The 27,064-nt window shown below is 46.1% G+C and overlaps 1 protein-coding gene across 1 annotated transcript in view; it reads left to right on the top strand.

The window, feature by feature from the left end:
* Positions 1 to 27,064, top strand: part of DRC5 (dynein regulatory complex subunit 5) — a 45,273-nt gene that overhangs the window by 3,110 nt on the left and 15,099 nt on the right. The window contains exon 2 of the mRNA XM_077485412.1: positions 2,662 to 2,881. Within this exon, the coding sequence (XP_077341538.1) occupies positions 2,698 to 2,881 (184 nt within the window). The 5' untranslated portion in view covers positions 2,662 to 2,697. The remainder of the gene's footprint in view (positions 1 to 2,661; positions 2,882 to 27,064) is intronic.

The raw sequence follows: 27,064 nt of genomic DNA, 5'->3' as shown, positions 1-27,064 counted from the left end.
CCAATGATGCGGACGCCGGGAGGTGTGGGCCCGAGTCCTGCTGTCTCTGTCAATGGTCTTCAGGTGGTTGTGGTCACTATAAGCCAGGGGTAGGCAACCTGGGGCCCTCCAGCTGTTGTAGAACTACAAGTCCCATCATGCCTTTGGGAGTAATTGTAACTGCTAGCCTTGCAATGCCTCATGGGAAATGTAGTTCCACAATAGCTGGGGGGGCCCAGGTTGCCTACCCCTGCTATAAGCGATGACCGACTCCTCTTTTTCCTGTACAGGACAGTCGCCATGGGGGGAGGGGCCTCAATAACTTCCATCGACTGAATGAGAATTGATGGTGGGATTGATTATGTAATTTATTGTTTTGTCACTGAGGTTGTGACCCCGCTTGCCAGGTATATGAATAGCCGGTCTCTGGGGGAACATTGCACAGAGGAAGAGCCGGACATATAATTTCGCTGTCATCTGAAACGCGGTGTGAATGATGGCGGAGGACGAGGCCCGACAGCACCTAGCTCTGTTTATTAAAGCGGAACTCTAAGTTTAGAGCAAATCACTGTACAGTGTCGGGTTCTCTGTGTTTCACTGAATGAAGGTGCTGTAGCGATGGGTGCCACTTTCTGCTCTTCTAATTAGGCCCCTTAGAGCTGCCAGGCTGGTCACATGACCTTCTTCTTGTGTGGCAGGAGGACAGACCAGAACCTACTTCCGAGGTGTCACGGAGCAACCATCACACCTCGATGGGTGAGAGGCGGCCCTGCCAGAGACAGAATAACCCACCTTCCACATCACTGCCCACAGAGTTCCTCCATAAAAGGTGCCGCCATTGTGAATTGTGGGAAGTTTCCTATGCAGAAGCTTCATACCAACAAGAAGAGATTTTTAGATGGAATTTATTAACATATACATTTAATATGTGATTGGTGGTTATTTGTCTTATTGATTCCCATTTTGTTTTCCTAAATGGTGGAGATGGTTTAGAGCAGTGGTTGTCAATTTACAAGATGTAGGGGTCCTCAGCTGTGGCCCCTGATAGTTCCAAAGGGCCACACGTATTGTAAAGTATACAAAAGAAGACCGTGAGAGACTTCAGAAATTCTAGAGGAGCTGATCAAAGACTGCAAACATACTAGAGGAGACGATCAGAGACTGCAGGCATGCTAGAGGAGATAATCAGAAACTGAAGACATACTAGCGGAGATGATCAGAGACTGCAGGCATGCTAGAGAAGATGATCAGAGACTGAAGACATACTAGAGGTGATGATTAGAGACTGCAGACATACTAGAGGAGATGATTAGAGACTGCAGACATACTAGGGGAGACTATAAGTAACTGCAGACATGCTAGAGGAGATGATCAGAGACTGCGGACATGCTATGCTAGAGGACATGAACAGAGACGGCAGACATGTAGAAGGAGACGGTCAGAGACTGCAGGCACGCTAGAGGAGATGATCAGAGACTGCAGACATACTGGAAGGGACGATCAGGGACCGCACACACGCTAGCAGAGATGATCAGAACCTTCAGATATACTAGAGGAGATGATCAGAGACTGCAGACATACTAGAGGAGACGGTCAGAGACTGCAAACATACTAGAGGAGACGGTCAGAGACTGCAGGCATGCTAGAGGAGATGATCAGAGACTGAAGACATACTAGCGGAGATGATCAGAGACTGCAGGCATGCTAGAGAAGATGATCAGAGACTGCAAGCATGCTAGAGAAGATGATCAGAGACTGAAGACATACTAGAGGAGACGATTATAGACTGCAGACATACTAGAGGAGACGATTATAGACTGCAGACATACTAGAGGAGATGATTAAAGACTGCAGACATACTAGAGGAGACGATTATAGACTGCAGACATACTAGAGGAGATGATTAAAGACTGCAGACATACTAAGGGAGACTATAAGTAACTGCAGACATGCTAGAGGAGATGATCAGAGACTGCGGACATGCTATGCTAGAGGACATGATCAGAGACGGCAGACATGTAGAAGGAGACGGTCAGAGACTGCAGACATGTAGAAGGAGACGATCAGAGACTGCAGGCACGCTAGAGGAGATGATCAGAGACTGCAGACATACTAGAAGGGACGATCGGGGACCGCACACACGCTAGCAGAGATGATCAGAACCTTCAGATATACTAGAAGAGATGATCAGAGACTGCAGACATACTAGAGGAGATGATCAGAGACTGCAGACATACTAGAGGAGATGATCAGAGACTGCAGACATACTAGAGGAGATGATCAGAGACTGCAGACATGCAACAAATGTGGTTGTAGATTGGACAGACAGTTTGGGAGAAAGAGACTGGGGAAGCACCACATGAGACAGCTAGAGATCACTGTCATTATATCGTATTTGCAATTAATGCTTCTTTTTATTGCTGACTGTTGGATTCTGCAAAAGGCCACACAGCAGGTTTCCAAAGGGCTGCATGTGGCTCGTAGGCCACAGGTTGGGCACCGTGGGTTTAGAGCCTCTGTCAAGTTTTTGTTGCTGTGTGTATCCCCACTGGAGAGATTTCTCCTCACTTCCTCTTAGAAGGATTTATTTCTTGGATGAACCCATACTATGAACTCTCACAGCTGTATCCTACTGATTTATAGAACAGAATAATAATCTGCCTCTCCTCCTCCATCCTCCAGGAATGTGCAACTGAGATTGGCCAGCCCGTCCCAACAATGCCGGAGTCTGCAGCCAATGAGAGGGCGGCGGTCACCGCGCCGCTACCCATCCAGCAAAGAAATGCAGCGGCTGACCTTAGGAAGATGCGTCGGATCATCACAGAGGACTACAGCTGGTCCCTGGCTATCGTCCCGCTTCTCACCGACCTCTGTCTGCAGCACATCGTCAAGAACTTTGAGTGTAAGTAGCCATCTTGTTCAGCTCTGTGATTGGAGGAACTCCGAAAGTTGAATTTCTGTCTGATCAATGGATTTTTCATACATTCTCCACCTCACTGCGCTTTCCAGAGACTTCCTGATGAAGTTTAGTGTAACAGCTTTTCCCCTGTATCTGCAGATACATTCCAATCCCCAATCGGTATTATCACCGAACATTCCATACACTGGAGGAGTTTTCTTATGTCTTGTCAATGGGCTTTTGTTGGCCTCAAATGGGTTTTGTATTCCCAATTCCCATTCAAGTCTATAGGAATTCAAAACCTGCTTCAACCCCTGTTCACACTGAATGCAGCTTTGAAATCGCACAACTGCAGCGCAATTTCAAAGCCACCAGTCAGGCCACCCCTTACCACATGATCAGCTGTCAGCCAATGACAGCCGATCATGTGATGTATACAAAGCTGATAATTGGCTATTTTTCCTCCTTATGCTGATAAAAGCAGATCACTGGGGCTGCGAGAGGGACATAGGTCCAGATTGTGAAGGTGCTCAAAAGTGCCACCTACCAGTGCCCACCAGCACCACCTACCAGTGCCCACATTACCACCCATCAGTGCCCACAGTGCCACCTATCAGTGCCCACAGTGCCACCTATCAGTGCCCTCAGTGCCACCTATCAGTGCCCACAGTGCCACCTATCAGTGCCCTCAGTGCCACCTCTCAGTGCCCACAGTGCCACCTATCAGTGCCCACAGTGCCGCCTATAAATTAATCAGTGTGTCATTACCAGTGCTGCCTATCAATACCACGTACCAGTGCCATCATCATTGCCCATCAGTGCCATCTGTCAGTGCCACCCATGAGTGTCACACATTAGTGCCACCCATCAGGGCCCATGAGTGCCGTCTTATCAGTGCCCATCAGTGCCATCTTATATGTGTCGCCTTATCTGTGCCTATCAGTGTCACCTTATCTGTGCCCATCAGTGCAGCCTCATCAGCGAATATCAATGAAGGAGAAAAATTACCCGTTTGAAAAATTCTGAAACATGTTTTTTTTTTCAAAAATGTCTGTATTTTTTTGTTTGCTTAACAAAAAATAAAAACCCCAGTGGTGATTAAATGCCACCAAAAGAAAGCTCCCTTTGTGTGAAAAAAATGTAATTTGGATACAGTGTAGCATGACCGCCCAATTGTCATTCAAAGTGTGACAGCGCTGAAAGCTGAAAATTGGTCTGGGCAGGAGGGGGTTTAAGTGCCCAGTAAGCAAGTGGTTAATGGACAAAAAAATAAAAAAATAATAATAATATTATTCTTGAAAAAAAAGCCTTTGAAAATCAGTTTGCAATAACTCCATCAGTATCACCAGCAAAGCAGCTTCATTATTATCCCATTATAGAAGAAGAGAATTGTGCGCTGCATTTCCAGATTTCATAATTTGCCGCGTCACGAATGTTAATTCTCCATTACCAACGCGAGTTTACAAGACCGTCCGCTTCCGGCTCGTTCCTTGCTTCCGAGCATGCGTGTTTGTACTTTGGACTTTTGTCCGACGGACTTGTGTACACACGCTCGGAAAGTCTGACAACACACATTCGTTGGCGGAAAAATTTGAGAACCTGCCATCCAACATTTATTGGAGGAAAGTCCGACAACAAATGTTCGATGGAGCGTACACACGGTCGGACTTTCCACCAACAAGCTCACATCCAACATTTCCCATCGGAAAATCCGATCGTGTGTACGAGGCTTTAGACTGGGATGAACTGGAGGGCAGCATTCGTAGTGTGGAGCGTCTCCCATGCCTGTGATATTTTAGTTTTATAGGCCATCAATGGTGGCTGTGGGGTGAAGACTGCCAGTAAATACCTAAAATAAAAGCCCCTCCCCCAACCCATTTTGTGTATTTCAGTCAATAAAATCAATATACACCATATATACTTGTCATGCCTGATTAACCCTTTTTTGTACACATTCTCCATTACGGTGGGGTCAGCTCCGCTCATTACGCAAGTGCTGACTCTTCATTCACAGAGAACAACCCGTGCTGCAGAGCTTTGTGATGGATCGCTGTATACAGTGCCTTGAAAAAGTATTCATACCCCTTGAAATTTTCCACATTTTTTCATGTTACAGCCAAAAACGTAAATGTATTTTATTGGAATTTTATGTGATAGACCAACACATAATTGTGAAGTGGAAGGAAAATGATAAATGGTTTTCAATTTTTTTTACAAATAAATATGTGAAAAGCGTAGGGGGGCATTTGTATTCAGCTCCCTTTACTCTGATACCCCTAACTAAAATCTAGTGGAACCAATTGCCTTCAGAAGTCACCTAATTTGTAAATAGAGTCCACCTGTGTGTAATTTAATCTCAGTATAAAGCTGTTCTGTGAAGACCTCAGAGGTTTGTTAGAGAACAAACAGCATCATGAAGGCCAAGGAACACACCAGACAGGTCAGGGATAAAGTTGTGGAGAAGTATAAAGCAGGGTTGGGTTATAAAGAACCATCCCAAGCTTTGAACATCTCACGGAGCTCTGTTCAATCCATCATCGGAAAATGGAAAGAGTATGGCACAACTGCAAACCTACCAAGACATGGCCGTCCACCTAAACTGACCAGCCGGGCAAGGAGAGCTTTAAAGTGATTGTAAAGTCTCGTTTTAAAAAAAATCAAAAAATAACAATACATGTTATACTTACCTCCTCTGGGTAGTTGGTTTTGCGCAGAGCAGCCCAAATTCTCCTCTTCTTGGCTCCCTCTTTGCTGCTTCTGGCCCCTCCCTCCAATCGAGTGCCCCCACAGTTAGTAGCTTCCTATGGGGGCATCCGAGCTGAGTCACAGCTCCATTCAGACATGGAGCCCCGACCCGGCCCTGCCCCCTCTCTCCCCTGATTGGCTTACTGACGTTGATTGACAGCTGCGGGAGCCAATGGCACCTCTGCTGTGTTTCAGCCAATCAGGAGGAGTGTCCCGGATGGCTTAGACATTGGTGGACATTGCTGGAGAGAGATGGGGCTTACATAAGTAATTAGGGGGTGCTGGGGTGGCTGCTACACACAGAAGGTTTTTTTATCAGCTCAGGTAGGAGAATCTGTCCACAGGACAACTATTAGTCGTCTCTCCACAAATCTGCCCTTTATGGAAGAGTGACAAGAAGAAAGACATTGGAGGAAGAAAGTCATAAGAAGTCCTGTTTGCAGTTTGTGAGAAGCCATGTGGGGGACACAGCAAACATGTGGAAGAAGGTGATCTGCTCAGATGAGACTAAAATTTTACTTTTTTGGCCTAAAACCAAAACGCAATGTGTGGCAGTAAACTAACACTGCACATCACCCTGAACACAACATCCCCACCGTGAAACATGGTGGTGGCAGCATCATGTGGTGGGGATGCTTTTCTTCAGCAGGGACAGGGAAGCTGGTCAGAGTTGATGGGAAGATGGATGGAGCCAAATACAAGAAATCTTGGAAGAAAAACTGTTATGCTGTGTACACACGATTGGACTTTTCGACGGACCTGGTCCGGCGGACTGGAATCCATTGGACAATTAGATTGTGTGTGTGCTCCAGCTGACTTTTCCTTCCCAAAATAAAACTTGCTTCAAATCTTTCCGATGGACTCAAGTCCGGTCGAAAAATCCGGTTACCTGTGTGCTAGTCCGACGGACTAAAACCGACGCTAGGGCAGCTATTGGCTACTGGCTATGGACTTCCTTATTCTACGTCATCACGTTCGAATCCGTCAGACTTTTGGAGTGATCGTGTGTGGGCAAGTCCGTTCATTTGAAAGTTCGGCGGACCTCAGCTGCAAAGTCCGTTGGATAGTCCGCCAGACCAAGTCTGTCAAAAAGTCAGATCGTGTGTACGTGGCATTAGAGTCTGAAAAAGACTTGAGACTTGGGTGGAGGTTCACCTTCCAACAGGACAACGACCCTAAACATACAGCCAGAATCAAGAGATCAAAGCATATTCATGTGTTAGCATGGCCCAGTCAAGGCAGGCCATTCTCAGACCTATACAAAACAACCCTATATGGCTAACGGTCTGATGGAACACCTAGGTTATCCTTCTCCCTCGACAGACCACCTCCCACACAGTGGTAGCTTCCTGTACTACATCTTCCTAGATAGTTCTACACCCCGCATACCACTGATCTCCTCCGGCAATACTGCACAGGCGGTATATTCCACACTCGGGCAAGTGAGCAAGCTCTCACCTGTGGCCGGACTACCTTCTCTTGCACTTCTCCTTTTACACCTAGACTCCCCGCTCCCTCTCTTTCCCACCCCCAGATCTATTCCCTTCATACCCCTCACCCCCTTCCCTCATCCCAATAACTACCCAAGCCTAAACTTCAACTCGGTCCCTGTCTTCCCCCCTGCCACAGCTCAAGGCCCAACCAACTACAGGTTTCAGAGGCTCGCTTTGACCATCCGAGACACTCTCCGCAACCGCACCACTCATGGCTCCTACTCCCCCCCAAAGGTGACAAACTCCTTGTCAAACTTGTTTCACTTAACGCAAGAGGACTAAATATACCAGAAAGATGCTCCTCGCTCCTCCTCGCGATGCAACGGAACAAAGCTTACATACTATTTTTGCAGGAAACGCACTTCCGCACCGACTCCATCCCAAAATGAATGAATAGATACCATCCAAATACATACCATGCATCCAACTGAACGTCCATATCAAAAGGAGTCTCCATACTCTTGGCAAAACACTGCCCCTTTCAACTCACTGACGAAGACGGTAGATTTCTCTTTCTGAAAGGGTCATACCTTGGCAGAAAGACCTTAGCGAATGTCTACGTACCAGATAGCCGACAGGTTATCTTCTTTCGCGACATAACTACAGCATTGACCGTATTTCAAGAAGGCACCCTTATCCTAGGAGGCGATTTTAATGTCTCCCTGAACCCTCTCCAAGACACCTCTACCGGTACATCCTCTCTCCCCTATGCCGCTCTTCGATCCATTAAATCTCAAGTACGAGACCTGTTGCTTCATGACTCCTGGTGCACATTAAACCCTAACGGCAGAGACTTTACCTTCTTCTCAGCCCCACAAAATAGGTACTCCAGGATAGAATACCTATTTATCGTGCAGAATGACCTACCCTTCCTTAAGAGTATATCCATCGACCCCATGTTCCTATCAGACCACCACCCCATCTCCATGACCATCTCGTTCCCAGAGGTACACAATCACCCACAGTCCTAGAGATTAGACCCCTCTCTACTCACAGACCCTTCTATTGCAGAAGAGGTTAAGCTCTGCATCAAACAATACTTCACGGGAAAACAAACCTACTGACACCTCCCCAGTCATTACATGGGAAGCCCACAAATGTGTAATACGGGGCACCTTTATTGCAGCAGCCGCCAAACAAAAATGGGAGAAAAAGAAACATATCCTGGAACTTACCACCCAAATTCAAAAGTTGGAGTGTGCACATAAACACACACAAGCTGCAGACACCTTTCACACCCTCGTAAGAACCAGGACCGAACTTCTTGGCAAACAACTTACATCCTATCTCAAAAGGTTTACTATGAATACAGTAATAAAGCTGGAAAATTATTAGACCCCTTTCACACCACACTGCCCATACTGCCGGATTTGCGGCGCATTTCGGCTGCTAGCGGGGTGCTTTCACCCCCGCTAGCGGCCGAGAAAGGGTTAAAACCGCCGGCAATACGCCGCAAAAGCGGCGTTTTGCCGGCGGTATTACAGCGCTGCCCCATTGATTTCAATGGGGAGCAGCGGTGGAGGAGCGGTAAGCACACCACTCCTTCACTGCTCCAAAGAAGCTGCTGGCAGGACTTTTCCCTGAAGTCCTGCCAGCGCACCGCTGCGGTGTGAAAGCCCTCGGGCTTTCACACTACATACAATGGTGCAGCTTTTTTTGGGCGGATTGCAGGCGCTGTTTATAACGCTATAGGGCCTGCAAAACGCCCTGGTGTGAAAGCGGTCTTAGCTAGAGCCCTACAATCTAAGAGAGCTGACTCCACGATACATCCCTTGACGGATGCATCAGGACATAAAATTAGTTCATCCCCTGACATAGCCAAGCATTTTTTTGACTATTACTGACAACTATATAACCTACCCCCAAAGGCCCCATCAAAAAACACTACATCAAGTTAACAGTTAATTACCAATTTCTTAACACAATATAGTTCCACCCCAATATCAAACACCCTGGCTCAATATTTAGATGGCCCTCTGACGGGAAAAGAAGCCTAACTGGCTCTGAAACAAATGAAACCGGGTAACAGCCCGGGCCTGGACAGACTGACAGTGGGATATTATAAGACTTATGCAGAACTTCTCACCCCTGCTTTTATCTCAGCTTTCAACACCTTCACATCATCGTCAGAGCCCCCATGGGACTTAATGAAATCCCACATAGCACTTATTTCCGAAACCAGGGAAAGACCCCTCCCTGGACATCAACTATAGACCAATCTCATTACTGAATGTGGACCTTAAGTGGTTTTCCTAAATGCTAGCCAACCGACTTCTCCCCTGTTATGTCTTGACCACGTTTTTTTTATTACAGGTAGGAAACCAAGGGACAACACAATCAAGGCCATTAACATTCATCACTGGCTCACATCCAGTCACCGCCAAGGGTTCCTTCTTTCCCTCAAAGAAGGCATTCGATAGAGAGGCTTGGGACTACATGGCAGAAGCATTAAAGTCCATTGGTCTTCCATACCGAATGCTAAACTTTATACTCACACTCTACTCCAATCCCACAGCCCACAGAGTCTGCATAAATGGCCACCTATCAGATGCCTTCTCAATATCGAATGGAACTCGCCAGGGATGCCCCCTCTCCCCACTGATCTTTGTCCTTACCCTTCAACCACTACTAAGATGCATTAAAGCGAACCCAGATATCAAGGGAATCAAAATAGGTCAACACACCTACAAACTAGCCGCCTTTGCAGACGACATCCTGCTTTTCCTTACTGAACCGCTTACAACAATCCCAAACTTATTTAAAAACTTCAACATCTTCAAAGCTCTAACCAACTTACAAATCAATTTTACAAAATCCAATGCCCTTAAAGCGGGGTTCCACCCTAAAGTGGAACCTCCGCTGATCGGATCCCTCCCCCCCTCCGGTGTCACAATTGGCACCTTTCAGGGGGCAGGGGGGTGGAGATACCTGTCAAAGACAGGTATTTTCACCCACTTCCGGGCATAGACTCCCGTGGGAGTCTACGCCATTTCCTGTCCTGCCGCGCTGTCTGCTGGGACACACACGGGTCCCAGTGACAGCGCAGAGAATTCCTATTGCGCTGCGCGACTCGCGCATGCGCAGTAGGAAACCGGGAAGTGAAGCCGATTCGCTTCACTTCCTGATTCCCTCACCTAGAATGGTGGCGGCAGCAGCCGAGCGATCGATCGGCCTCGGCTGCCGACATCGCTGAACCCCGGGACAGGTGAGTGTCCATTTATTAAAAGTCAGCAGCTGTAGTATTTATAGCTGCTGGCTTTTAATATTTTTTTTTTTTGGTGGAATCCCTCTTTAACGTCACTTTACCATTAGATACCTATCGACAATGCTGCAATAAGGTATTCAGGAATCCAGCTACCAGCTTCCCCCCACAAACCTTTACTCCGCTAACTACACACCACTATTACGCAACATCATAGAGGACCTGAAGTCATGGTCCACTGGACTTTTCCCTTGGTTTGGCAGAGCCGCCATCATTAAGCTTGAGCTATTATGCAAAGAAGAATGGACAGAAATGTCCTCTCTAGATGTGCAAAGCTGGTAGAGACATCCCCAAAAAGACTTGCAGCTGTAATTGCAGAGAAAGGGGGCTCTACAAAGTATTGACTGAATACAAATGCCCCCCACACTTTTCACATATTTATTTGTAAAAAAAAGTTGAAAACCATTTATTCAAGGGTTATGAATAGGGGTAGAAATTTAATTTCAAGGGGTATGAATACTTATTCAAGGCACTGTAAATATCTGTATCCTCAGTCACTTTCTGCTGGGGGGCTCTGTCAGGTAGGCTGTATGGAGCCCCCTGATTTCTAACAGCAGCCCTAAGAACAAGGTGTGTTTTCCTGGTGTGTTCCAAATGGTGGCCTAGAAATAGCATATAAAATGAAATGGCCGATTGCCCCAGACTGCTCAGCGAGGAATTGGCTTTCCTCTGTGTTGCGTTGCTTAGCAAGAAGTATCGCCTGCAGCTTCTTTTTCACACCTGACGCTCCGTGACGTCTCCTTTAACTGCTTCACTGTCAGCTTCCCCTTAACCTTGCAGAGAGTGTCCATGGAACTTCAAAATCCCTTTTTTGTCCCTTTTTAAAACAGAGCTGGTCTCCTTCGTATGGCTGGACATACCGGACATTATCCACTTGAAGAGCATGCATTTACTGGCAATTTTTACAAGTTTAAATCAGTATTTTCTGCCAGAAAATTACTTATAATCCCCAAACATTTTATTTATATATATATATATATATATATATATATATATATAAAATATATAATTAGCAGGGACCCTAGGGAAAAAAATGGGGATTGTTGCAATTTTTTATGTCACATGATACTCGCACATCAGTTTTTCAAACGCAATTTTGTTTAGAAAACATACACTTTACTGAATTAAAAAAACAAAACAAGGCACAATATACAGTGGTGAAAATAATTATAAAGAAATGAAAGGTCTAGAATTTCTTTCATAGGTGTATTTTAAATGATAGAGACAGAACATCAACCAGAAATTAAAAAAAAACACACAATACAAATGTTATAAATTGAGTTGTAGTTCAGTGAATAAAATAAGTATTTCATCCCCAAGCAAAACATAACTTAGTACTTGGTGGAGAAACCCTTATTGGCAAGCAAAGAGTTAAAGCGGGAGTTCCGCAGTTTTTTTTTTTTTTTTAAAAGCCAGCAGCTATAAATACTGCAGCTGCTGACTTTTAAAATAAGGACACTTACCCGCCCAGCGCGCCCGCGATGTCGGCAGCCGAAACCGATCTCTCGATCGTCTCTCGGGTGCTGCTGCCGCCATCTTGGCTATGGGAATCAGGACGTGGAGCCTTGCAGCTTCATTTCCCGGTTCCCTACTGCGCATGCGCAAGTCGCGCTGCGCAATAAGGATGGTCCCCGCTGTCTCTGGGATCCATGTGTTTCCCAGCAGACAGCGGAGGACCTGCGGAAAGGGGCGTAGATTCTGCGGATATCTATGCCGGAAGGGGGTGCAGATACCTGTACTGTACAGGTACCTGCACCCCCCCCCCCCCCCGAAAGGTGGCAATTGTGGCGCCGGAGGGGGGGAGGGTTCCAATGAGCGGAAGTTCCACTTTAGGATGGACCTCCGCTTTAAGGTGTTTCTTGTAGTTGGTTACCAGGTTTGCACACATCTCAGGAGGGGTTTTGGTCCACTCTTCTTTACAGATCTTCTCTAAATCCTTAAGGTTTCTTGGCCATCGCTTGGCAACTGGAAGTTTCAGCTCTCTCCATAAATTTTCTATAGGCTAAGCCACTCCATGACCTTAATGTGCTTCTTCTTGAGCCACTCCTATGTTTTGGGTGATCGTCATGCTGAAAGACCCATCTACGACCCATCTTCAGTGTTCTGGTTGAGCGAAGAAGGTTCTCATCCAAGATTTTACAATACATGGCCCCATCTATTGGCTCCAAACACAGTGATTCCCCCTCCTCAAGATGGCACATGTACAGGCCTGTTTGATGTTTGCCCTAGAAAAACAAATAAGTGATTTAGAGAAGGATTTGGAGAAAGTGCTGTGGCCAGATGAGACCAAAATTTAGCTCTTTGCCATTAACTTGACTCGCCGTGTTTGGAGGAAGAAAAATGCTGACTATGACCCAAAGCCCTTGTACACACGGTCGGACATTCCGACGGAAAATGTCCGATCGGATCGTGTTGTCGGATAATCCGACCGCGTGTGGGCTCCATCGGACTGTTTCCGTCGGAATATCTGAAGGACCAAGTTTTCCAGCTTGGCTATAAAATTTTCCGACAACATGATCCGATCGGACCTTGTCCAATCGTGTAGAGAATTCCGATCGGACAAAGTGCCACGCATGCTCAGATCAAATTCCTACACCAAAGCTATTGGCTACTAGCCTGAACGTAGTCCCGTCGTAACGAAATAACGTCATCACCTTCTGAACTATCGGATTTTCCGATAACTTTGTCCGACTGTGTGTATACAACAGTTTCGGACAAAATCCGTCGGACAAAATCCGATGGATTTGGTTGTCGGAATGTCCAACCGTGTGTACAAGGGCTAAGAACACCATCCCTACAGTCAAGCATGGAGGTGGAAACATTATAGTTTGGGGCTGTTTCTCCGTTAAAGGTACAGACCTACTTTGCCGCATTGAGGAGCGAATGGACGGGACCATGTATTATAAAATCTTGGATGAGAACGTTCTACCCACAGCCAGAACACTGAAAATGGGTCATGGATGAGTCTTCCAGCATGACAATGTTCCAAAACATACCGGCAAGGCAACAAAGAAATGTCTCAAGAAGAAGCACATTAAGGTCACGGAGTGGCCTAGTCAGTCTCCAGACCTTAATCCTATAGAAAATGTATGGAGGGAGCTGAAACTTCGAGTTGCCAGCTGACAGCCAAGAAACCTTAAGGATTTAGAGAAGATCTGTAAAGAAGAGTGGACCAAAATCCCTCCTGAGATGTGTTCAAACCTGGTCACCACCTACAAGAAACTTCTTATCTCTGTGCTCGCCAACACGGGTTTCTCCACCAACTACTAAGTCATGTTTTGCTTGGGGATCAAATACTTATTTTACTCACTAAACTGCAACTCAATTTATAACATTTGTATCGTGTGTTTTTTCTGGATTTTTGGTTGATGTTCTGTCTCTATCATATAAAATACATCTATGATAAAAATGATAGACCCTTCATTTCTTTGTAAGTGGGCAAGCTTCTGCAGGGGATCAAATAATTTATTTCCCCCCCACTGTATACCCCCTTATTTTTATTTTTTTAATATGAAAGATGATGTTACGCCGAGTAAATAGATACCTAACATGTCACGTTTTAAAATTGCGCACGCTCGTGGAATAGTGACAAACTATGGTATTTAAAAATCTCCATAGGCGATGCTTTAAGGGCTAGCGCTAGGATTATTGCTCTCGCTCTAACGTTTGTGGCAATATCTCACATGTGAGGTGTAAACATCCCTTGTAATAGACAGGTCCTATTTATGGAGAGATCTGGGGGTCTAAAAGACCCCAAAGCTCTCGTTTACCTTTAAAAACAAAAGATAAAAAAAAAAAAAAAAAAAAAGTTGATCTTTTGCTTTAAAAAAATAAAATAAAACTTACTTCCAGAAGTGACATCATGACATTGCTCCGGTCCCCCAAGGCCATAGAGATGATCTGGTTTCTTTCCACCTCTATGACCAGGCGGCCGCATTGTCAGATTGTTTCTTGGGTGTGCCAGTAAAAATGGTAAGCCCGAGAAACAGCAGCGAGCAGCGATCCGGCAGCTAATGAGCCGCTCGGACCGTTTTCATGCCATAACCCCAGTAAACCACTTGCAAACTGCAATGTATATATACGTATTGCGAGAGACAAGCGGTTATACAATTTTTTGTCCTTCAACCATGGGTTGAAGGACAGAAAATCACTTGATTCCCTCATTAACACAGTCATTGCACCTTCCCGCAGTGCTGTTGTGTTCTCCTGGCGGGGATCCTTCCCGGGCAGCAGAATACATTGATCACTGCCGGTGGCCATAGCCACCGGCAGTGATCGAGCAAAAAAAAACAAAAAACGACAGGCTGGTTGTACTAAAGTCGATCCAAATATCAACTTCAGTACACCCAGCCTGCCCATAGACGGATCAAAATTGAATTTCGACCTGTCTATGGGTGACTTAAATGGGCACATAGAGGTTGATTTGCCAAAACTGGAGAATGCAAAATCTGATGCAGCTGTGCATGGTAGCCAATCGGCTTCTAACTTCAGTTTGTTCCGTTAAGCTATGCAGAGCAGCACCAGATTTTGCACTCCCCAGTTTTAGTAAATCAACCCCATATTGTCATTGCCAGTCCACATAAACCCTGCAGTGTGTGAATGACCCCCACTAACTGCTGCCCCCATACATGGACTGTACATATATACAGTCTTATCTTGCTTCCTCCCCCATGCCCATCCCCGTGGAGGAATCATCTCCACTCATTAGAAATGTGTTTAATGCAGATTATGTTAGAGGATTCCATAATAATTCCCCCCCCCCCCTTGCAACTGTCACAGGGAGGAGGTCACCTTCTGGAGCTGCGGGGGTTAAACGACCCCCTGGGGTGCGTGGAGGCGTTAAGCCCATGACATTTCATCTGTGCGCTAATAATCTCCTCTGGATGTTGTCACCAGATAAGGCAGAGAAAAGCGTTCTCAATTATTCATCATCTCAGCGTCATTTAAACTCTCAGCCCCCAAGATGAGGAACAGTCATGGCGGCGATTTTCACAGAATCAGGACGAGGAAGAGATGCAAATTAAACTGCCAAATGGAGCTAAGCAGAGGAGGTGGAAATGGCTCCCGGTTCATGCCACACCACTACCAAAAATAAATGGCTGCCGGTACACACCACCATCAAAAATAAATGGCTCCCAGGGCGCACCACCACCAAAAATAAATGTTTCCTGATTCATGACACACCACCACCATAAATAAATGGCTCCTGGTACACAACACCACCAAAAATAAATGGCTCCCAGGGCACACCACCACCAAAAATAAATGTTTCCTGATTCATGCCACACCACCACCAAAAATAAAAGGCTTCTGGTGCACACCCCCACCCAAAATAAATGGCTCTCAGTGCACACCACCACCAAAAATAAATGGCTCCTGGTACACACCGCCACCAAAAATAAATGTCTCTCAGGGCACACCGCCACCAAAAATAAATGGCTCCCAATGCACACCGCCACCAAAAATAAATGGCTCCCAGTGCACACCACTACCCAAAATAAATGGCTCCCAGTGCACACCATTACCAAAAATAAAAGGCTTCTGGTGCACACCTCCACCCAAAATAAATGGCTCTCAGTGCACACCACCACCAAAAATAAATGGCTCCCGGTGCACATCACTACCCAAAATAGATGGCTCCCTGTGCACACCACCACCAAAATAAATGGCTCCCAGTGCACACCACCACCAAAAATAAATGGCTCCCGGAGCATACCACCACCAAAAATAAATGGCTCCCGGTGGATACCACACCACCACCAAAAATAAATGGCTCCCGGAGCATACCACCACCAAAAATAAATGGCTCCCAATGCATACCACACCACCACCAGAAATAAATGGCTACCGATGCATACCACACCACTACCAAAAAATAAATGGCTCTCAGTGCACCCCACACCACCACCAAAAATAAATGGTTCCCGATGCACACCACACCACCAAGAAAAATTAAAGGCCCTTAATGCATACCACACCACCGCCAACAATAAATGGCTCCCAGTGCACACCACACCACCACCAAAAATAAATGACTCCTAGTGCATACCATACCATCAGCTCCTCTAGACTTTAGACTTCACAGTTTAAAGTGGTTATAAAGGCTGAAGCGAGCTCATATGAGTGCCTCCATAGCAATCGTCTTTCTATAGTGGGCACTCGGCAGGGGGAGGAACCAGGGGCTCAGGCATGGGACTCAAGGAGAGGAGAACTGGGACTGCTCTGTGCAAAACCATTACACAGAGCAGGTAAGTATAACATGTTTGTTATTTAAAATAAATAAATAAGGGTTTACAATCACTTTAACTTTCCTTTAGAAGCTTCCCTAATGGGGCCCCCTCCCACCCCAGGCCCCACAGCAACTACATGGATTGCTATGTCTATATACACCTCTGTCTTTCCTGGATCCTGTTCTTGGGGGTCCCATTTCTTATTCTCATTGACAAGCCTGGCAGAGACTCCACAAGCAGATAAAGGAAATGAAGCGTGAAGACCTGCAGCTTTCCTGTCATCTGAGCACACAGCTGGGAAATAGCTGGGAGGGACAATTATGGAGGCCACTCTTGGCCCGGGGACAGCCGCCGTCTCTCACGTTTTTTGATTGTTTCCCCCCGGGGATTTCTAGGCCAGCAGATTTCACATGTTGTTTCATTTTTTTTTTCTGTGTAAATCATCTGAGCGTTATAACGATCGCTTTACTAGCTTGGTCAGTTTCATTTACCATACACAATTTAAGTAGCTTCAGGTTCAGTTCCCAGCAAGCCGCACAGTATATTCAGCCTGCTGTAGAGACTGTCCTCCTTCATTCATCTCAGGCTGAGGGGAACTGGCCACAGCCAATGGAAGTGGATGGAGAGTTTGGCTGGGGATAGGATGGATCACTGTTGCAGTAAGTCTCTCATTCATTTACTTGGACACACATGGGTCACTCCTGGAGACTGACACCCACCTATGAAGGTATTTTTATATTAAACTTTAGCTTTAAAGAAATACATTAAAAACATGCCACCACCACACTTCTTCCATGATGAGCTATGGACTTTTGGATATCCCCCCCATTCTGTAGATAGTACTGTAGCCTTGCAACTGTACCGTATGTATGTCAGTTTGCTTGCTATAGAGAGGACTTTCTCAGCCAGCGTTCTTGCATAGGTTTCTAGGGGCTTCTTGAGAGATCAGCAATTTCTTCCTCTCAGATAAGTTCCCACTGACACCCATGATCTGCTTAGTTATCTGTAAAGAGCAGGCTTTTCACCAACCATCAGTGCTTCTGACCACCAATGTAAAGAGCATTCTTCCCACTGACCACCAATGTAAAGAGCATTCTTCTCACTGATCACCAATGTAAGGAACATTCTTCTCACTGATCACCAATGTAAGGAACATTCTTCTCACTGATCACCAATGTAAGGGACATTCTTCTCACTGATCACCAATGTAAGGGACATTCTTCTCACTGATCACCAATGTAAGGAACATTCTTCTCACTGATCACCAATGTAAGGAACATTCTTCCCACTGATCACCAATGTAAGGAACATTCTTCTCACTGATCACCAATGTAAGGAGCATTCTTCCCACTGATCACCAATGTAAGGAACATTCTTCTCACTGATCACCAATGTAAGGGGCATTCTTCCCACTGACCATCAATGTAAGGAGCATTCTTCCCACTGATCACCAATGTAAGGAACATTCTTCCCACTGATCACCAATGTAAGGGACATTCTTCTCACTGATCACCAATGTAAGGAACATTCTTCCCACTGACCATCAATGTAAGGAGCATTCTTCCCACTGATCACCAATGTAAGGAACATTCTTCTCACTGATCACCAATGTAAGGAACATTCTTCCCACTGATCACCAATGTAAGGAACATTCTTCCCACTGACCACCAATGTAAGGAACATTCTTCCCACTGATCCCCAATGTAAGGGGCATTCTTCCCACTGACCATCAATGTAAGGAGCATTCTTCCCACTGACCACCAATGTAAGGGACATTCTTCTCACTGATCACCAATGTAAGGGACATTCTTCCCACTGATCACCAATGTAAGGGGCATTCTTCCCACTGACCATCAATGTAAGGAGCATTCTTCTCACTGATCACCAATGTAAGGAGCATTCTTCCCAATGACCACCAATGTAAGGAACATTCTTCCCACTGATCACCAATGTAAGGAACATTCTTCCCACTGACCACCAATGTAAGGAACATTCTTCCCACTGATCCCCAATGTAAGGAACATTCTTCCCACTGATCACCAATGTAAGGAACATTCTTCCCACTGATCACCAATGTAAGGAACATTCTTCCCACTGATCACCAATGTAAGGAACATTCTTCTCACTGATCACCAATGTAAGGAACATTCTTCTCACTGATCACCAATGTAAGGAACATTCTTCCCACTGATCACCAATGTAAGGAACATTCTTCTCACTGATCACCAATGTAAGGAACATTCTTCTCACTGATCACCAATGTAAGGAACATTCTTCCCACTGATCACCAATGTAAGGAACATTCTTCTCACTGATCACCAATGTAAGGAACATTCTTCCCACTGATCACCAATGAGTATTCTTCCCAATTTTCCTTTATTAAAAGTCTTGCAATCAATAAGCATAAAATCACAATATATAAATATACATAAATTTATACGTATTTACATAAATTAAAATAAATATAGCAAATCTGCTCTCAAAACAAAAAAATACTTTACAGCAATAACATAAATCCTATTACGACTCACACCACTACACCAGACATCAAACTTGTGAGGTTAAGAAACAAACCTGTACCCATTATGCATTCAGCCCTTCTTCAAAAAACTAACCAACAAAAGCTAAGGGAGTGAAAGAAACAGAAAAAGAAAAGAGCTCCTCACCCAGAGATGGGCAGTTCACCAAAGGCAGGTCTGATATTCCTCCACGCCCTCATCCAGACTGCGCGAGGCTCCCTGCCCCTCTCAAGACCCCGAATTTTCCCAACCTCACCAAGAATATCGTGCACCACCACCTCAACAGAGAGGACTTTCTTCCGCAGGGTAATCTGGCACCGTGCATTCCATGTGAAGTAATGGACAACTATTATAACTAAAAACAGTGTATCGAAATCAAAATCCCAGCGAGTCAGGAATGCCCCATACACCCACTCCGCATAACTCATGCGATAGAAAAAGGGGATGCCTAGAGCCCTCCCCACCCTTTTATACACCTCTATGTTAAAGGGACACTGGAGCAAAAAGTGGTCCATAGACTCCACTTTACCAACACACTCCGCTCTAGGACAATCCCGATCATCCACAGGGCGATGCTTCAAGTTCCCTCTCACATAGAGCCTTCCATGGAAAGCGAGCCAGGCTTGATCCCTAAACTTCAAGGGGATTCTTTCTAAATTGATTAAACGCAACCCCTCCCTCATTACAGAGCCTGGGCAATCCCTTAAGGCCAGTGACACACTGAAAGCAGAGCTCAAAATCCTCTTCTCCAGAAGCTTCCTGGGGAGGGACTTGATATCCTCCACTGTCACCTGCCACTGCCGAAGTATTTTCAGACACGGGGCAACATAAGTCGGGAGCTTGCCATGTTGGACTCTCAGACTTTTCACTGGCCCGCCATCTTCCCAGCATTGCTGAAAAGGCCTAAAACAAGATTGAAAAATACCCACCCATCCCGGCGGGTTCTCTGCTAGCATGTTACCTTTCCTGCTGGGGCTCTGGGAAGGCATCCGGAAGTACGAAGCTTTCACCCTCCTCACCCATCCAGAAAACTTCACTCTTTTCATGGTTGACTTTAGAACCAGAAGCCTCCGTGTACTGCTCTATCATAGAGACCACCTCCAGCGCCTCCTCCGTTCCAGAGACAATAACAGACACATCATAGGCATAGGCCACGACCTTCAAAGGCGGCACACCAGCAATGCCCAAAGGCACCCCGCACAAAGATCCACTCTCTAGCCTTCTTATGAAGGGGTCGATTGCGAATACATATAACAGGGGGCTCAGAGGACATCCTGGCGCACACCAGAGCCAACCTCAAAAGGCCGTCCAACCCAACCATTAACCAGTGGGAAGCTCTCAGCCCCTTTATATAATGTCTTCAGCCAATCTATAAACCTCCCCTGCAGGCCATATCTACCAAGTAGCAAATACAGGTACTCGTGATTGACTCTATCAAAAGCCTTCGCCTGATTCAATGCCAGCAAGTACTTTCTCCATCCAGCAGCCCTGCATCGCTCCAAAGCCTCCCGGACAGCTAAAACCGCTGAAAGGGTACTTCTACCTTGGACCGAGCAGTGGACCGAGCAGTGGTGATGACTGGACAACAAATCGCCTGCCACTGACGACAAGCGCCAAAAAAGAATCTTCGCCAAGATCTTTCTATCAACATTGAGAAGTCTGATGGGGCGCCAGTTCTCAATCATTGAGGGGTCTTTACCTTTTGACAGAAGAATCACAGCGGATTGCCTCATGGAGGGAGGGAGCGAACCCTCTTCTAGACAGCTGTTATAAACCTCTGCTAAAAAGGGAGCCAGAATGGACTTAAAACACTTGTAGAATTCAGCTGTCAACCCATCTGGCCCAGGCGATTTTTTTGGTAGCCAGCTTCTCTATAGCATGAACTACCTCATCCACTGAAATTGGTTCTGTCAAATCCATCAAAGGCAATGTACCATTTCCCAATCCTGGAGTAGAATCCAGAAAGCTTTCCATCTTGTCCCGACAAAGGTCCTTTCTTCCTAGAAGATCTGCATAATATGATCTGAAGATCTCCAGGATCCCTGATCTGGACTTCACCAGGGAACCCGTACTATCCCTCAGGCCTATGACCGTCTTAACTGCTATGCCTTGTTTACAGTTCTGGTAAGGATCAGGCGAGTGATATTTTCCATAATCCCTCTCCAGAACCAAGGAGGCATGCCGGTCGTATTGACACTTTCTAAGAAGAAACTTCACCTCAGAGATCTCCCCTGGATCTCCTCTATACGAGACAAGACGATCAAGCTTCCTCCGCAAATGCTGGTAGGCAATGTACATACCAAGCTGCTTCTCTTTACTTATGGCCTTGAAAAGTCCAATCGCCCTTTGTTTCACAAGTTCACACCACTCTGACTTACTGCTGCAAAAGTCCAGAAACCTGTGCCTGAAAAATATCCTCAAAGGATTGTCTTACCTCCATATCTTCCAGGAGAGCCGAATTCAGTTTCCAGGTACCCCTTCCCCTGGGTGGAGTGTCAGAGACATTCAGAGTCACAGACAGCATACAGTGGTCAGAGAACTCCACCGCCCTCAACTCAGGAGCCGAGAAAACAGAGTTCTCTCCTTTATAAAAAAACCTATCTATCCTACTCTGACTATTCCCTCTCTGAAATGTGAATCCCGTGCTGCCAGGGCAGTGCTTAATATGCACATCTACCAGGCCTGCTTGTCTCACCATATCTCTAAGAAAAACGCTATCGTACGCCAGCCTGTCTATGGAGCCTCTCCTGTCTTCAGGCCTAATTATGGTGTTAAAATCACCTCCAAAGACAACCTGCTGGGACGTAAAAAGGAAGGGCTTGATCTCTGTGAGGAGGCATTTCCTGCGCCATTTTGACTGCGGTCCATAGATATTGGTCAGGTCTTGCCCCCTAACAGAGACATCTAAGACCATGAATCACCCCATTTCTACCTCAATTACCCGCCGGCACATTACCATATCAATTTTAAAAAGGACCGCAACTGCAGGGCTCAGCCTCAAGAGACCAAAAGGAGGGACTGCATCTCCACTCCCTTTTTACACCAGGTAAAAGTTTGCACACGGGGCAGTTCATGCATGGCTGCAAAGGAAGAATCCACAAAACAACAACAGGCCCCAGAGTCCACAATGGTGGAAACAGTGAGTGTCTTTCCTGCTAACTGGAAGGAGACTGGCAGCAATGTCCGTAGAAAGTGTCCTTCATTGCCACAGTAGAGACAAAGGTTGTGCAGCGATGTCGAGTTCTTTTCTGGACAGAGGAGACCTGGGGAAGCTGGCATCTGGAACCTTCTTGACATCAGTGGCGTTCTTAGGCATGGCCCAGAAGGAGGCAGGGGATGGGACCTTGGAGTGGGCAGGCATTTGGTGGAGATTTCCAGCTCTTTTTAACTGTCTTTGACGCAGGTGGCAGTCAGTCTGTATACAGAGATTAATTAAAGCGGGAGTCCACCGGGACTCCGCGTTTTTTTTAAAAAGCCAGCAGCTACAAATACTGCAGCTGCTGACTTTTAAAATAGTGACACTTACCTGTCCAGCGCGCCCACGATGTCGGCACCCGAAGCCGATCTCTAGATCGTCTGTAAGGTGCTGCCGCCGCCATCTTGGGTATGGGAATCAGGAAATGGAGCCTTTCGGCTTCATTTCCCGGTTCCCTACTGCGCATGTGCGAATAGCGCTGCGCAATAAGGACGGTCCCTGCTGCCTCTGGGATCTGTGTGTTTCCCAGCAGGCAGCGGGGCACTTGCGGAAAGGGGCGTAATCTACGCCCCTTTCCGCAGAGAGCTATCCCGGAAGTGGGTGCAGAATACCTGTACTGTACAGGTATCTGCACCCCCCTCCCCCCTGAAAGGTGCCAATTGTGGCGCCGGAGGGGGGGAGGGTTCCGATGAGCGGATGTCCACTTTAGGGTGGACCTCCGCTTTAAGTCATTCAGGTAGGTGGGTGTTTCCACTCTGGCAAGCTCATCTTTGATAGCTTCAGACAGGCCGAGACAAAATTGGAAATGTAATGCTGAATTATTCCGCTCAGTACCAGCACTGCACAAAGGAAAACAAAGTTCTAAAACATAATCCTCCACAGGCCTGGAGCCCTGTTGTAAGTGGCCCAGCATGGTTTCAGCAGTCTGGTGATGGAAAGGATCAGCATACAGTTGAGCCATGGCAGTAAAAAAAAAGGAATGGACTGAAGCCAGGATAGGGTCATGTTGCTCCCGAAGCTGATGTGCCCAGGCCTGGGGTTCCTCCAGTAGCAGAGATATGAGGAATTATTGGGTAACTGGTAACTGTGTTCATACAGGGTGTTGTTTGTATGTTGTTTATATGTTTTTTAATTATGCTGTAATAAAATGTACACCTTTTTATTGATTCTCCCTCTCATTATGTGCCCACAAAGTCCACCAGTTTTTTTACTTGTTCAATCGTTATATATATATATTTTGGATGTTGGCATGGTGAGGGAATTCCCTTCCCACCAATGTAAATTAAATTCTTCCCAATGACCACCATTGTAAAGGGCATTCTTCTCACTGGACACCTATGTAAGGAGAATTCTTCCCAGAACATTTTTTCCCGCTAATCACCAATTTAAGGAGCATTCTTCCCACTGATCACCAATGTAAAGAGTGGAGAGTAGTCCCATGTGGACCAGCAGATGGACATAGCAGATTTCAAGAGTAGGGGTCTTCATACAGAGAATAGGGTACAATCTATGTTCAGATGGGTATTGTAAGTTATCCAGGGGTCCAAGATTTTTAAAAACTTCAAGTGAGAATCCTCAAGAATGAAAATGAGCTTCTTCTGGACGAAAAAAATTGAAATTGTGTAGTAAATACAAATACAGAATGAATTTTCACCAGGACAATAGGCCTTTATCTTCCTTGCCTCCTGGGAGTTTGTGGTTATGATACGCATGCATTATGAATGACATCGAAACTTGCGGCTTTTCCTACATTTACTATGGTCATTGGGAACCTTTTACAGATGTTTTTCTTCCATGATTCCTGGGCAATTTTGAACCACCTTGTATTATTATTTAAAGGAGAAAAATTCCTTTATTAAAAAAATAAATAATGTAATATATAAAATTGCTACACAAGCCAGTTTGTAGTTTAACCACTTCAATACCGGGGCACTTAAACACCTTCCTGTCCAGACCAATTTTGAGCTTTCAGCGCTGTCGCACTTTGAATGACAATTGCGCGGTCATGCTACACTGTACCCAAATGAAATTTTTATCATTTTTTTCCCACAAATAAAGCTTTCTTTTGGTGGTATTTGATCATCTCTACGGTTTTTATTTTTTGCGCTACAAATAAAAAAATACCGAAAATTTTGAAAAAAAAATGTTTTTTTTTGTTTCAGTTTCAAAACTTTGTAAATAAGTACGTTTTCTCCTTCACTGATGGGCACTAATGGGGCTACACTGATGGGCACTGATAAGGCGGCACTGATGGGCACCAATGAAGTGGCACTGATAGGCGGCACTGATGGGCGACACGGATGGGCGACACGGACGGACACTGATAGGTGGCACAAATTGGCACTGATAGCTGGCACGGATGGGCGGCACAGATGGGCGGCACAGATGGGCATGGATAGGCGGCACAGATGGGCATGGATAGGCGGCACAGATGGGCATGGATGGGCACTGATAGGCAGCACAGGTGGGCACTGATAGGCGGCACAGGTGGGCACTGATAGGCGGCACAGGTGGGCACTCATAGGCGGCACAGGTGGGCACTCATAGGCAGCACAGGTGGGCACTCATAGGTGGCATTGGTGTTATACTATAGTAATGGATGCCAATCAGTGCCAAACAATAATGCATGCCAATCAGTGATGCCCATTGTGGGCACTGATTGGCATCCATTATGGGCACTGATTGGCACCCATTGTGCTGACTGGCATCCCTGGTGGTCTAGGGAGGATTACCTTTTCCCTGGTGGTCTGGTGGCGTCCCTGGTGGTCCAGTGTGGGTATCCTCGGGGGGGCTGTGCTGATAATCGATCAGCACAGACCCCCCCCTGTCAGAGGAGCAGCCGATCGGCTCTCCTCTACTTATGTCTGACAGACGCGAGTGAGGGAAAGCCGATCACCGGCTCTTCCCATTTACACTGTGATCAGCGTTGATTGGACACGGCTGATCACGTGGTAAAGGGTCTCCGTCGGAGACCCTTTACCGAGATCGTAGTTGCCGGGTGTCAGACTGACACCCCGCAACAACGATCGCCGCGATGCGCGCCCCCGGGGTCGCGCAGCGGCTCATAATCCTGATCACGTCATATGACGTCCGGTCAGGATTATGAAACCACTTTGCCGCCGTCAATTGCCTATAGGGCGGGCGGCAAGTGGTTAATATAGTTTTAAAAAAAAATACTTTTCCATTTCAATCTGCAGCTGCTGAAATTTTCGAAAACTGTCGAAAAATTCAATGCAATATGGAAACCTGAGGGTTTTCTGTACACCGTACCGTACCGGGGGTGTACAAAAAGTCCCCAGAAACGTAATTTCCTGCTTGTGTTATTGGCTCACTGATTTTCCCAGAAGTCTGCAGTAAGACACAAAAAAATGTAGGCACTCCCGCAATAGGAATGACATTTTTGGTAAGATACTCGCTAAGGCTTAACTAAGGGTTGCAGACAATGCAGCGCTCTTCATTAAACCACTGAAAGTTCACCAGTGGTTAGGCTGGGTTCATACTTACAGTGCCTTGAAAAAGTATTCATACCCCTTGAAATGTTCCACATTTTGTCAGGTTACATCCAAAAAACGTAAATGTATTTTATTGGGATTTTATGTGATAGACCAACACAAAGTGGCACATAATTGTGAAGTGGAAGGAAAATTATAAATGGTTTTCAAAAATGTTTACAAATAAATATGTGAAAAGTGTGGGGGGCATTTGTATGCTGCCCCCCGGAGTCAATACTTTGTAGAACCCCCTTTCTCTGCAATTACTGCTGCAGATGGGGGTTGGGGATGTCTCTATCAGCTTTGCACATCTAGAGAGGGACATTTTTGCCCATTCTTCTTTGTAAAATATCTCAAGCTCTGTCAGATTGGATGGAGAGCGTCTGTGAACAGAAATTTTCAATTCTTGCCACAGATTCTCAATGTGATTTAGGTCTGGACTGTGACTGGTCCATTCTAACACATGAATATGCTTTGATGTAAACCATTCCATTGTAGCTCTGGCTGGATGTTTCGGGTCGTTGTCCTGCTGGAAGGTGAACGTCCACCCCGGTCTCAAGTCTTTTGCAGACTCTAACAGGTTTTCTTCTAAGATTGTCCTGTATTTGTCTCCATCCATCTTCCCATCAACTCTGACCAGCTTCCCTGTCCCTGCTGGAGAATGGGGATGGTGTGTTCAGGGTGATGTGCAGAGTAATGCCGCATACACACGACCGGACTTTCCGGCAAACTAGGTCTGACATTCTTCCCGACGGACTTTCGGCGGAGTTCCAACGGACTTTCTGAACAAACGGACTTGGCCACACACGAACGGACTAAGTCAGTTGGAAAGTCTGTTCGTTTTGAAAGTGATGACGTAAACGGGACAAAAAAAGGAAGTTCAATAGCCAGTAGCCAATAGCTGCCCTTGCATTGTATTTGGCCAGTCGGACCAGCACACAGAAAAACGGTTTTCCCGATTTGAGTCCGTCGGATAGATTTGAAACATGTTCCATTTCTAGGTCCACCGGATTTTAGTCCCGAAAAACGAACGGATTAGCCCACACACACGATCGGATTGTCCGACGGACTAATTCCCTTTGGACCTAGCCTGCCAGAAAGTCCGGTCGTGTGTACGCGGCATTAGTTTACCGCCACACATAGCATTTTGCTTTTAGGCCAAAACGTTCAATTTTGGTCTCCTCTGACCAGATCACCTTCTTCCACATGTTTGCTGTGTCCTCCACATGGCTTCTCACAAACTGCAAACT

Source organism: Lithobates pipiens, unplaced genomic scaffold (genome assembly GCF_037356315.1).
Source record: "Lithobates pipiens isolate NorthernLeopardFrog02 unplaced genomic scaffold, aLitPip1_a1.2 Scaffold_18, whole genome shotgun sequence".
NCBI classification, from domain to species: domain Eukaryota; kingdom Metazoa; phylum Chordata; class Amphibia; order Anura; family Ranidae; genus Lithobates; species Lithobates pipiens.
This window is presented reverse-complemented; position numbering and strand designations above follow the sequence as displayed.